This window comes from Epinephelus lanceolatus, chromosome 15, assembly GCF_041903045.1.
Source record: "Epinephelus lanceolatus isolate andai-2023 chromosome 15, ASM4190304v1, whole genome shotgun sequence".
Lineage (NCBI taxonomy): Eukaryota > Metazoa > Chordata > Actinopteri > Perciformes > Serranidae > Epinephelus > Epinephelus lanceolatus.
The window spans coordinates 35,530,843-35,544,809 of record NC_135748.1 but is presented as its reverse complement, the minus strand read 5'-3'; the positions used below and the strand labels follow the sequence as shown (position 1 = coordinate 35,544,809).

General features: G+C 39.9%; 1 protein-coding gene across 1 annotated transcript; it reads right to left on the bottom strand.

The window, feature by feature from the left end:
* Positions 1–1,742: 1,742 nt before the first annotated feature.
* Positions 1,743–13,958, bottom strand: rtf1 (RTF1 homolog, Paf1/RNA polymerase II complex component). The gene is made up of 18 exons (XM_033642777.2): positions 13,793–13,958; positions 11,652–11,762; positions 11,302–11,452; positions 9,298–9,499; positions 8,971–9,088; positions 7,622–7,733; positions 7,393–7,531; positions 7,125–7,302; positions 6,922–7,004; positions 6,730–6,817; positions 6,464–6,571; positions 6,294–6,371; positions 6,062–6,183; positions 5,346–5,403; positions 4,711–4,788; positions 4,501–4,602; positions 2,881–2,995; positions 1,743–2,783 (listed from the first exon to the last, which is right to left on the bottom strand). The coding sequence occupies exons 1-18, from the start codon at positions 13,874–13,876 to the stop codon at positions 2,677–2,679; spliced, it is 2,034 nt and encodes a 677-aa protein (XP_033498668.2). The 5' UTR covers positions 13,877–13,958; the 3' UTR covers positions 1,743–2,676.
* Positions 13,959–13,967: the final 9 nt, after the last annotated feature.

The following is a 13,967-nucleotide window of genomic DNA, read 5'->3' as shown; positions in this document are numbered from 1 at the left end:
GAACAAATGTGATTAAGTATTCAGTCTTTTTTGTCACATAACAAGCAAATACTTTATCCACCGACTTTTCACCTTTAAAGTATTTGTTAGGGACTGTTCGTTACTTATTTGAGGGGAGGTGGTGGGGGACTTCTGTCTTTAATTTTGGGTTAGAGGAAGGAATACAAATGTAAATGGTTGTATTTTGTGTTTAGCAAAAAACAACTGTAAAAACAGAAATGCACTGTTGGATTTGTAAATTTCTGATGGTCCTTGAACATACTGTGTAGGAATAACCAGACAAACATAAACAAAGCTGAGCGTAAAATAGTGATATTTAATCAGAATCACTTTGCTTTACCTGTCTTTAAAAAATTAAAATAAAAAAAGATATATAAAAGGCACAAGAAAAAAAAACCTGAGGATGAAGTTTTTTGGTTTTTTTTTGCATTTTGATAAAAAAAGTTGAATTGTCAAGATTTAGTTGAAATGTCAAGAATGAATTTGACACTTCAAGATTAAAGCTGAAATGCCAAAAATAAAGCCAAAATGTTGAGAATTAAGTTGAAATGTCAGGATTAAATTGGAAACATCAAGATTAAAGTCAAAATGTTGAAAATTAACATGACATCTCAAGAGTAATGTAGAAATTTTAAGAAAAAAAGTCGAAATACCAAAAATGAACTTGACATTTTGAGATTAAAGCTGAAATTTTGAAAATTAAAGCCAGTACTTTGAGAATTAAGTTGGAATGTCGAGACTGAACTTGAAACATCAAGATTAAATTTTAAAAAATTAACTTGACATCTGACGATTAAAGTCGAAATGTCGAGAATAAACTTAAAATTTCAAGAATAAAGTTGAAATGTCATGATTTAAGTCAAAATAAAGTCTAAATGTCAAGAATGAACTTAACATCTCAAGATTACAAATAGTGGCATTTGATAAGAATCACTGTTTTACATGTCTCATTTAAAATTTTGCTACAAGTAAATCATTTATACTAACTAACCAGCATGCAACAAGGGTGAAAAACCAAACCAGGATTTCATCTCCAGCTTTTAACTTTCAGATATCACAGGTCAAGTTTTAGAAATCCAACAACTAATTTATGGTGGAGGGAGGGTCATGCATTTTCCCCACGCCACTCGGGGAGGCTCAAAGAAAATATCTGCAGCTTCAGGAAGGGTTATAAATAGTCACACCCCAGCCATCCATGTCCTCTGTTAAGTAAAGAACAGTCCCTTGTTAAGAGTCATTAAATGGAATTATTAACAAAGGTACAAAAAGTGATTAATTGTTAAAGTAAATTTTCATACTGTTTTCAGCCTCTTGAATATGGACATTTCCTGAGTCTTTCTGTCCATATTGTTTCAAAGCGAATATTTTAGGGATTTGGACTAACAAAATGAGACATTTAAAGACATCACTTTGGAATTAAAGAAAATGGGATAAACATTTTTGAGTCTTAAATCTTTCAATCAGTTTATACACCAAATGATTTTTTGACTAATGCAGAAGATGATGGGCATATGAATCAATGATGAAAGGAATTGCAGTGAGGTACAGTTAAATTTAAATTGAGTAACAAAATAAATCCTAAATTAAAACAGAAACACACACAAAAGGTACCTAGTTACACTCACAGGAGTTACACGTAAAGGTAGTTCCATCTAAAAAATACAAAATAACAACCTCAGCAGGTGACTTGTGTTGTTGCAGTGTCACCTTTATATGTGTAAAGAAACAAACTGACTCAGAAGTTATGAAACAGTGCCTCTTTATTTTTTCCGCACTCACTCCAAAATGCATATTTACATGGCATGCCACATCAATACAGGAACTGACTATGGACACAATCGATAACACATAGAATCTGCTCTGGGAATTAAGGGCAGGGGAAGTTATCCCATGAACAACCAACCAAGAGATAACAGAAATAAAGAAACACTTTTATTACTCGGCCAGTCATAGAAAAGGGTTCCTCTTAAATCAGGTCATTTCAAAGACTTAAAAAGTGATAAATATCCAGTTGACATGAACCGAACATTTCACATCTGCCGTGGAGGGCAGGCTCGAGTCCGAGGTGGTGATCGTCTACACTCCACAAAAAAAGTCATGAGGCTGATGATCACACGTGTCGGGGGGGGGGGGGGGGGGGGGGGGAGATTTACAACAGTAATTCATCATTGGCGAGGACGAGCTGGTCGATTCTGTAAAATATCCAGTACAGTAATTTCAAAATGCCTCAGCAATCTAAGTCTTCTAAGATAGTGTCCGTACTCAGGGTCATAATCCGCAAGTGCTGCGTCCTTTCAGAAGAAGAAGAAGAGAAAAAAAAAAAAAAAAAAAAACCTGGACTCCAGACGACCCAAAAAAGGGGAAAAGACATTAAATACATAAAAAAAATATATGAGTTTGTGTGTGATAATGCAAAAAAAAACAAAAACAAATATCTGGACAATTTTCTTCTGAGAGAGATCCTTTAAGAAAAATGTTGTCTTTGCTCAATCAGTATTTCCTCTGTGTTCGGATAAACAGTCCTCTGTATCAACATTCATACATGTCCTTTGGGAATCATTCACACACACACTCACTCTCTCAACCACACACACACACACACACACACATACAAACACTCTCTCTTACGCAGCCAATTACACATGCAATGTGGTTTCTGATTGATGGACGACAACATCAGATCAGCCCCCTCCTCTTCTTGTAGTCTTCCAGGTTGAGGGACCTACGGGGAGCGCCATCCTTCACGGGCAGCGCGTTGGAGCTCACGGACAGAGACTTTGCCTCTGCAGAACACAAGAGTAATATTAATACTTCTTGTTTCTAATGTGCTGCGGTTAACGTCTACAACCACCTCTGTACCACAGAGTAAAATCATCTCACCTGCATTGGGAACCTGTAGGTCGATCTTAACGTCAAAATCATGAACTTTAAACAAGTCCTCTGAGAGGTCAGTGGTTGGCTTGGGGACATCTTTGTCTTTTGGGTTTGGTTGACCCTGTAATATCACAAACAGAGCAAAGAGAGATTTAGATACTTTGAAGTATAGTTCCTCTGCAAGTTATTCTCTGCATTTATGTTACAAAACTTTTAACAGAAAAGACAGAAATTCAGGCCCCAATAGGGGACACATACACACACTAGTAATAATACCTGTTGGGAATGTAACTGAAATAGGAACTTTCCCGCACTGTAAATGGAAATGTAATTTGGTCAGACCACTCGGGATTACAGTATTAGAAATTTTAAGTTGTTGGTTTGGTTCAGATTCTCTTAAAGTCCAAAGTTGTGTTTACTGGGGGTCGATCACAAATACCAAACATATCCAAGTGTGCATTTTCTGTTATTATCGTGGGTCTAATAACTGTCTGTCGAGTTATCCTAAGAAAACAAAGCCCTGGATTTGAAAGAATGAGTTATTGCAACGGTGGAAACAGAATCTTATGAACGTATGCTCAGTAGAATAAATGGCTATCAGGAGAAAGGAGTATCTCTGTAGGACTGGTTATGGACTCATATCAAAATGGAATATAAGCCTACATAATTATAAACCTGCTCTGTGACTATGTGACCCTGTAGAGAGATGTACGAGGACATATGTGTGACATGTTATTGCTTATTACTGTTTTCTTCTGTTTCCTTTAAAACTTATTTGTTAATTTTTCTTTACATACGGGAGTCCAACTCCATGTTGTAGAAACATTTCAAAATTGAACCTGAAACGTTGAGAATTAAGTCGACATGCAGAGATTAAAGCCAGAACATCGAGAAAAGTCAAAATGTCTAGAATGAACTTGACAGTTTAAGATAAAAGTCGAACTTCTGAAAACAAATCAAACTGCTGCTGCTACTGTTTAAAACAAAAAGCCTTGTGTAGATGAATTGGTGAAATTGTACTTTGGTTTTGGTAACAAGGACAGTTTTTTTAATTCTCTTAATGAGCATAAACACAGTGTGGTAGTGGGCTTTAGGACTCTGACGAGATTGCCCTGAAAACTGTCTGTTCAGAAGGAGGAACCACACACACTTGGAAAAAGCGGCAGCATTTGTGCAAACTCAAGAAGCAGCTGGTGACAGACAGATGCAAGGAAGATGAAAGAAGAAACTGCAAGATGAAACTGATGGTTACTGCTGCGTGTAAGACAGCGAGAATATCTTGTATCACAAGACGGGATTTGACGGGCAGGGAGCTGACTTTATTCTCAAAATTTTGATTGAATTCTCAAAAGATTTAGCAGGCAAACTATACTTGTGAGGAATATTTTTGAGTCTTCAGAAAATCGACTGTTACTAAGAGAGTTCATTTTCTGACGTCTTCAAATTCAGACAAATAAAACAAAGCACGCCTTGGCTGGTGCAACAGGAAACAGGACGACAACCAGGATTTGGGCAGTGTTTGCACCTCTTGTAACAAGTGAAACAAGTGAACACCTTAGAGTTCACACTCCAAACATGTTATATGTGAAAGCACTGGGAGTGTCTCTGAGTGTGTGTCCTGCTCACCAGTTTGTTCTTCTCTCCAGAAGAAGGATCTTGTGCTGACCCAGAGCCGTACTTCTGGTTCAGGTGAGCGAGAATAGCTGCGTGGACTGACGGGTCTCTGGCCTGTAAAAATCCAAAAGGAGCAGGTCGACAGTTTAGATTAGATTCAGCAGTGTTTATTGTTTTCTTGCATATAAGGAATGCTGCGAGAAATAATGAGAGTAATCTTACATTAGACACCATGGTGGGTTTGCACTGTCTTCGTGTGAAAGGGTCCATTTGTTGGTTTTTGGCATTTTGTCCTTCAGCCTGTGAGAAAAATAAAAAATAGGCAATTTCAGCATTTTATAATCAAAACTGCTGTAAAGTCGACACAATGTTCTGGAGTCGTTCACAGGGGGTGTGTTACTGTGAGACACACAGAACACTGCACACTGCTGTGAGTGGCTTTAAGTGAAGTGCAGCATGACTGAATACTGTCACAGTGGAGAGCTGCCACGTTAGGAAAACATCTGAGGTTAGGCAGTGTTTCAAAGTCTTGGTGGAGAGTAAATACACTATCAGAAACTATTTGTCGACAATTTGTTAAGGTGTAAACTTCCCTTCCTGCCCTTCAGTAACATTTCTGTTGTACTTATATCACACCCCTTCAGTGCAAACAGAAACTACAGGATGTGAACAGGATGCAACATGATTGTACAACTTGATTGAACAAGCACTTCCATATTCTCATCTTATATTCTAACACACACTTTTCACTTAAATTATAAAAGCTTTATAGCAAGTATGTGCAATAATCAATTGCCTACAGATATTTTATCATCCCAGTCCGATTATTAAAACAACAAGGTGAAGGAGACACTTACCACGAGAGCTTTCTCAGATTCAACAATGTTCCAGCTTCTGTTTCTCTGATTGATGTAGCTGCATGATAAAAAGAATCAAAAACAATTTAGTCTTCAAACACAATCAGCTCCAACACAGAGTCATTATGTTAAAGCTGGAGTGCAGAACATTTGTCTCCCCCCTCTGTCAGTGAGAGCAATTACATAAACATTGTCGATGCATTCTATGACGTATGCCTGCAGGTGAGCTCGCTGTATCTCCCCCGCCCCCAGGAGTGCTCTCTTTAAGTCTTTTCACTTTAATCCTTCCTCTGAATGCCAAGTTTATTTTTTATCTAGAGCATCCACTCCAGAAACGTTTCTTTGGTTGACATAAAACGCATCATTTCAGGCGCATGAACCCGGGAAAGATGCCACAGACACCGAAACTCTGATATACTGCAAAATACAGAGAGCTTTGGCAGCAAAACGTGTAATTAGCATCGTGCGAACTTGTTTGGCAGGACCTTGAGTGTAACAGTCGTTCATCTATATGTCAAAGTCCTGCACTCCAGCTTTAAAGACTGTGGATTTTAAATATATGACATGAATCAATCCTCAGGTATATTTCCATCCCATGTTCATGTTGTTTTTCAGTCCTTGACAACCACAGGTCTGAAGCAAGGATCTCTATCCAGTCTTATTACAAAAATAACTGCAGAGAGATTTAAAGGCACTCATAAGTGTAGCTTGTGTACCTGATGGCAGAGATGTTCTTGGTCCTCTGTCTGTCTAGTGCTTCTGCTCTTTCCTCCAGCTCGTTCAGCTCATCCTGGATCACTTTCACTTTGTCACCATCTCCACTCTCTTCTGCCATGGCCTTCATTTAAAACACATAAAAAGAGTCAGTAAGACTCTCAATAGTCACGAACTGATGATAGATTCAAGGTCACGACACATTCTCTCGACAGAAACAGTCGTTTCCTTTACCTTATCTTTGAGTAACTGCGTTTTCTTCATGGCATAATTCGGGGGTGCTTTTCGGAATCTGTCCTTCTCTTTAACAATCTGCAGCGAGACAGAAGACAAAAAATGTTTTGTTCCACTGCATCATGCCCAAGCACTGAGACATGAGTTACAGTCTAGAGAAGCAGACTCACATCCTCTATGTCTTTGTCGTTGAACTTATAGTTCAGAGCTTCTTTGATGGACTGCTCCTTTTTGGTGATTTCGTCAAGAGTCGGTACCTGCATTCCTGCAACAATCATCTGGAAAAGAACACGATTAAAACCACAAATGTAAACTTAGAGCCATCTCTTTTGCCTCTAATTGATTCATCAATAAGTTGTAAGCTAAGCTGCAGTTGAAGCTACATAGGTCGAGTCATTTAAACTGACATTAGAGATTAGATTCAAAACACACTTACAGCCTCTTTCCACTTCATGAACTCATTTTCCATGAACTCCTGATTCGATACAAACTCGAGCCTGAAGACCCGCGTGTCACCGCCATGCCTGAGGAAGACATACAATCATATGGTCAAATTTTTGGTGAGCAGAGGTCTGTTAAGTGACTCTCGATTACCTAGTTTAACATGTATCTGTAATTTTACACCAACCTTAATTGTAATCCCTTGTTTGTTCGCGTTGATCCAAGCTGGTAAACCTTCGCCGTCTCCACCACATCCACAATTTCAGCCACCTTTCAACAACAAAGGAGGACTTAAATTAAATCACACTTCGCTAATCAGACTTTATTTATGTAAATCTATTTTTAAAGAGTGCCGAATCTTCACAAATGTTCTGTAGAGCCCAAGCTTACCCTATAAACCGGTTTACTGCTGCTGTTTCCAATCCCTATCCTCACGAAGCAGCCAGTCACAGTCTTAGCGAAGAAGGGCATGTGGCACCAGCGCTCCAGCTTGTGTCTGGACAGGCGGATCCTGTTGAGCTCATCTGGTAGTGAAACGGGTTGCGACTTCGGTGGAGTTTCTTCTTTTCTGTTGGCAGAACACAGTCAGACGTTATTTGAAATCCAGTATAGTCCTCTGATGAAAGTATTAAACCACTTGGAGCAGAATGAAACTTACTCATCGTCATCATAAGATGATGAACGGGAACTGCGATCACTTTTGACTGAGGATTTGTCATCGTCTTCCTCTTCTTCCTCCTCGTCGTCAGAGTATACCTCGCTCGTCTTCAGGGGCTGACGTTTGGCCAGCAGTTCTGCTGCTCACCGAAGAGATGAAACGTCAGCTTTTTGGAACAGACTGAATTGTCACAACAATCAGGTCATAAGAAAAAAAAAGTTACACCAACCTGTTTTGTTTTTCTTCTTCTCACGCTCAGCTTTGAGCTCCTCCATGGCCTGGGACTTTTTGTCAAGTTTTTCGTCGCGTTTGGATCGTCTCTCCTTGTTGTGTGACATCACCTGGAGAGAGGTGGATATTACAATCAGACACAAAGACAAACTCAGGATGAAGAAGAGGTGTAATGATGCCACTACATTAGCCTAACTTTAATGATGATTCAATAAGCAGGAACAATGCAATCAACACTCAGACATAGGCAAAAGACATTATGACGCAGCACCAAAAAAACAGAGATGCACCAATCGCTCAGCTGGTGACAGGTATTTGCTGATTTGCAGCTTGTTCGGCCGTGACCAGTGATCAGCAGGTCAGTCTCAGATATAGCCAATCCTGTGGCAATCAAATTTACATGCCTGCACCGCAAGATGATTAATGTCATGTGCACAGCAGCACAGACAGTAACCGACTATTGTCACAGCTGCTGCAACCTGTTCTCATTCCTAGGTCGTCAATTACCGATGCTCTGTCACACCCTCCATTAGCGACTTATCAGACCCTCTTAGTGACTTTATTTCTAAAGAGCAACTACCAACAAATGTAGCAACTGTTTTGGACCATCAGTATAAAAGTTGTAATTCGTTCCCATGCATGTCGCTCAGAGTAATCACATTGACTGACTCTTCTGCCAGTAGCGCGGGGTCTCCCCTCTCCTCTGGTGCTGTGGCATGCACACAATGTGGAGCAGGCAGGAGGAGAGGAGAGGAGACGCCGCTCGCTGCTACAGTGGGAGTTAAGATAATAGCTGGTTCTATAATTGGCCTACACACAGTATAGAACGGTGTTTTCTCTGATATGTAAACAAGTTGAGCATGTAAAGATGTGTTGCACCTGCTCTCTTCTGGGAAAGTAAACATGTTAGATAAAGCAGGATATACTGCAACTCATTTACAGTTGGATTTTATTTGTACAAAAGCTCTGTACAGTAACCTGGAGCAAATTTTATCTCGAGTTTGAGTGAGCGTGAGATAAGTTCCTGTAATCTGGTCTACGTTATCGATTTGAATTAATTTTTTCAATTTCAGAAAAGATATCAAAATGGTTGTGTATCCTGTCAATTCAAGTTTTGGAAAGAAAGGAAACTGGAATTGACCAAAATCACAATCTACAGGTCAGACATCTTTTAAAAAACATTGAAATTGGATAAAATTAAGGTACAATTGGTGATTCTTTATCAAAAAACTGACATTTCTTTCTTCTTCTTTTTAGTTTTTAAAAAGCCTCCAGCATGACTCTTACGATGGTGCCATCAAACAACACGTCCATTATGGTTCAAAATGTCTCTGAAACTGGACTCACCACTTGTGTGTCTTGAACCTGAGATTGCTTCCTCTTCTCTTGCTCTTCCTCCTGCTTCTTCTTCTTCTCCTCTTTCTCCTTCTTCTTTGCCGTCTTCAGCTTCTTCTTAATTTCAAACCTGTCGAAACAAACATAGTCTTGAATAAACAGAAGCTCAGCTATGTTAAATTACCAGACTCACAGAGCATGAACGCTTTCTCATTTTTATTACAAATATGTTGTTGAGAAATAGGAGAAAGTTGAGAAAAAGCAACACAGGTGCTCTTTTCAAATAAATGTAATGTTCTCTCTTAACTGAGATTGATTCTTTACATCATCCCTACTCACCGTCTCTTTAGCACCTCTCTCTTTTCGATTCTGTTGAACAGCTCCTGTTCTCTCTCCTTTTCTGTCATCTGCTCCAGCCGAGCTCTGTCCTCCGCGTCTCCCATCAGGTCGTCATCGTAGCCGTCCCTGAACACCTCGTCCTCTGAGGAGTCCGAGTCGGAGCTGGAGGACGAGCTGTTGCTCTCTGAATCAGACACCTCACCTGATAAAGAGCAATTAATCGGCACAAATAGCAATCATTCAGCTGAGATCAATTCTGGAGATGACAATAACAGCAACCTCAATAAATTCTACTAATTAATTTACAAGGCAACTTCAGTATTTTTCAACCTGGACTCTTTTTTCCCATGTTTTCATATCTAAGTGACTAATAAGAACGTATTCCCTGCTGGCAACTGAACACCATAAATTTACGTCCACTAAATGTGTTTGTTTTTGCCACTGACAGGCTCAGATTGTTTTTTGAGTCTCTGACAACATTATGGAAAGGAACCCCTACAGAAATAGACCTTTTTGTTCAAGAGCAAGATCCTTTTTGTCAAACCAGAAGCAGCCTGAAACCACTGTCGTCAAACCCACCAGACTACAGTTAAATAAACAGTAATTTCATCTTTGTAAAACGCACTTCGTTCAAAGTCAACAGAGGCAGAATAAAACTCTCAGAAACCATCTTGCTTTGTCTTTTCACTCTTCTGACGATCAACGGCTCTGGTCTGGCTGAAATAAACTCTTACTTTATCTGGTTTGATGTGAAAATATATTGACTCTATACATGCTTAAATTTGTATTTATTTAAATGGAGTCTGGTGTATGTGGCGATGGCGATTTCTAGAGCTGTTTCCAGTAAAACAAAAAGGATCTTACTCTTTAAAAAGGTCTATCTCTGTAGGGATCCTTTCCATAATGTTGTGAGACACTAAGAATAGTAATCTGAGCCTGTCAGTGGCAAAAACAAACACTTTCAGTGGACGTCGGGATTAAACTGCAGCTGGTTTCGCGGCTGCTGACTGCAGCCCTCACGCTCAGTACTGGACCTGTTTCAAAAGTTGTTGTTCCCATTAGTTATTTAGTCAAAAAACATGGAAAAATAGGGTCCAGGTTGGAAAACACTGACATTACCCTTTAGCTCCTTTGTGCTCTGTTGTTTTATGTCTTCTAAAAAAATCTGTGGACAACTTTTGGCAGTGAGACATGCATTTTAAAAAGATAACAAGTACTTGGAAATGACATTGTACTTCTTGTAACTGAAAAATAAAGGCAGCCTAACAGCAACTCGTGATGGCTACAATACACCATGTGTAGTTTCACCATGTGGCAATAACAGCTTCCTTCAAAATGACTAATATGATTTAGTACAAATACAAAAGACAATTGGAATGTGATTTAAATGTTTTTCTCTAAAGTTTTTAACATGTTTACCGAGCTGCTTATATCTTACAGTTTGTTTAATTTGTCATTGTGTTCAATTGAATTAAATCTTTTAAAAGAGATGCAATAATGCAGGGTGTTTATTCTTGCCAGTCATGTCTTAAATCATCCTGGATTTTGACCAGAAGATTTCCAGAACTTTTTCCTAAAGAGTTTTCCAAGTTTTCCATAACTAAGTGGACTCAATGTATAGCAGCACAAAGTAACACAAACAAATGGCAGTTGAGATGTTACACTGTGTGCCACCTGAGGATAAAGGGGATGAGTGTGTGAGTCACCTAATCCCAGCCACCTGATACCGGTGGATATGGCACCCTGGTGACATGTGTGTAATTTACAGTTCAGAATGTGTTGCCACTCTGCAGTTTGCACTTTATGTAAGATGCCATTAACCTGAGGACGTGTGTGTCAGTGTGCTGAGCTGTTAGTTGGCATTTGTACAACTGCCACTACAGCCAATTCCTCAACTCTTATCAAACATAGTTACTGAAACGTTTTTGGTTTTACACGCAGGCATTACGTCAGCCTGCTTGTAGAAGATATAGAATATTTTTCCCAACAATAGTGGAGACGTACCCTCCTCTGGTGCAGAGCTCTCAGCTGAGCTGTCTCCATCTGAGCTGCCAGATGCCGTCGCTTTGTTCACCTTCTTCTTTGTGGCGTTCTTCTTCTCTGACCCTTTCCCTTGCTTAACCTTCTTTTTGCCTTTGGTGCCACCCACAGTCCACTGGAATAAGAAGTGTAAAATTCAGTTTTGGTCATCAAACAGCTGCATCTGACAGAGAATAGTGGTCTATTCTTTTGGTTAGACAGTATTTCTGGTTAACTTCAAAGTGCTTGATGACAACGTAAGAACTGTGACATGTTTAAACTCTATTTTCAACAAAAAACAAAGTGTTTTAGAGCAAATACAAATATTGACATACCTCATCATCGCTATCGGATGTCTCAGAGTCTGTAGAAGCTGCAGGTTTGCTAACCGGCTCTTCCTGATCACCCGAATCAACCCTCTTCCTCTTTGCCAACGATAACAGCTCCTGAAAATGACAACACAGTGATGTGGTTCAGAAAGAGCGGCAAGTAAAATCACAATCACACAAAGAGGAAAAGGCGGGAAAATGCTTCCTGCACGTGTAGCCCTGCTCGTACTCTGCAATAACATGTGTTTTCTTGGATGAACCAATCCTGGCAAGTCATCTCTAAATACAGGTGTAAATAAACCCAAACTGCACGGAGGATGCATTGGAATCCATTTTTTTAAGCCACATTCAGGGGTGAGATGCATATGACCCCCGATTATATTTAAGAGCCGACTAGTCAACTTCATAATATACATATAGCAGGACAAACTTTACAAACACAGCTGATTGCCAAGACAAGGGCTTGAAAGCTTACTAACTCCAGACCGGGCAGGAGCAAATGTGTATTTTTGTTTAGCAGCGGTTAGTTTCTCACAGAAAGACAAAATGTGAGCAAAGATGCAAAATCCAGTCACAAGTTGTCATCGAATAACATCCCGATGGCGGGAGTGGGCCATAATTTGTCTCATGTGTATTCATGCATAACTTTGATTCAAGATACAAGTTCTCATCAGGACCTGAACACATTTGAACAAGATCAAACACGAAAGCAATAATGTGAAGATAAATAAGATAACCATGAAAATGCATGGACACACAGCTGATTTTTCCGCTGTAAAAATGTATTAAAGCTGCATTAAAGCTGATTTAAGGATGGAAAAATCCCCTGATTTGCATATCGATTTATTTTGGACTTAAAATACTGATTTTTTGAAGAACCTTGTTTGTCAGCTTTCCAATGATCAGAAAAGCAAAATGTTATGTTTATTTTTGAAGAACATATCTGCATCTTTAGGTGAGCTCGTCATCCAATACGGGTCAACTTCAAGGGCCTGTGTCTCCTGAATGGTTTGGTCATGCTGGTTAGCCAAACCACATTTTAACACGCTCTTATATAGGTCAACAAAGTTTTGCTCAAATCAAAAGGGGTGAGGGCAGGAAAGGATTGGTTTCTGACTCAGGTTATCGTGCCACACAAATCTCAGGCCTCATGTTACTTCGCATAAACATGATTTTAATGAGTTCCACACATTGAGCTCTGCAGATTTTAACAACACTGCCAGAGACAAAGTTGGGTCTCTAACACATTCCCATCACTCCAGTAATTCAATACTGCAAATATTTAACCTGTATACCTTTCCTCAACAAGATGATCGCAAAACATAATTGTAGAGAACTGACCAGCTTTGATATACACAAAAAAATGTTGATTTGAGCAACCATGGAAACAAGGCTTACTGAACTTCTCTAAACCCTGTCTGGTTTACAGGCTGTCTGTGAGCACCAACTATGTGTTTGTGTACTGTCAGGTAATGTAAACCGGGGGCTTTAATGGTGATCACAGTAACTGAAGAAGTAGACATGTACAGCACGTCAGACTGACAGGTTGGACCGGTGAGCTCCTCAGTCAGCTTGCCAGCACTTGTTTGTCAGCGACGTCATTGAGCAGATAAGGCTCTTCTGGCTATTTCAAGAGCGACTCCACTACGGCTCCAGTGTGTACAAACATACCCCGTTGGCGTTCACGTTGAACCCTAACAATTAAATCCCTAGCTCGGGACGTTGTCAAGCAGCTTACTAGTCGAAACCAGTAACAGGCCCGTGGCGCGGCATTTTGGTGGCAACATAATACTGCATGATTGCTCGCGTTGAGTGTATCTCTCGGAATGTAACCTTAACGGTAGCATAACTTAGCTAGCTGATGCTACGACGCTGCCATCTGTACAACCTCACACTTACACCGCACACAACCTCACATATAACACAAAACCACTGGAGAAACATTTAAACATTTATTAGTCTTTGGGAAATGCGTGTTTACTGGAAAAGGGAGGCCAAGACTGTAAATAAGATAGGCCCACACTCGGCTTGTTCAAGCGAGGCAAACCACAGCGGAGTCGGTTAGCATACGTTAGCTTCACCTCAAAGTGTTGTCAACTTAACCAACGCTCAGGTTGTAAGGAAATAATAAAAAAAGGCGCACCTACCTGATCTAAATTATCGTCGCTAGCACTGTCCTCAGAGTCAGAGTCAATCACGACTCGACCTTTCCGTTTCTTTACATTCACCATGATTAGCTGCGCGGCTAACCTGCTAGCTACCTCTGTGTCGTCTATATGTTTGAGGCTAGCCGTTCTTGCTATCCAGCTAGTTGGCTCTGCA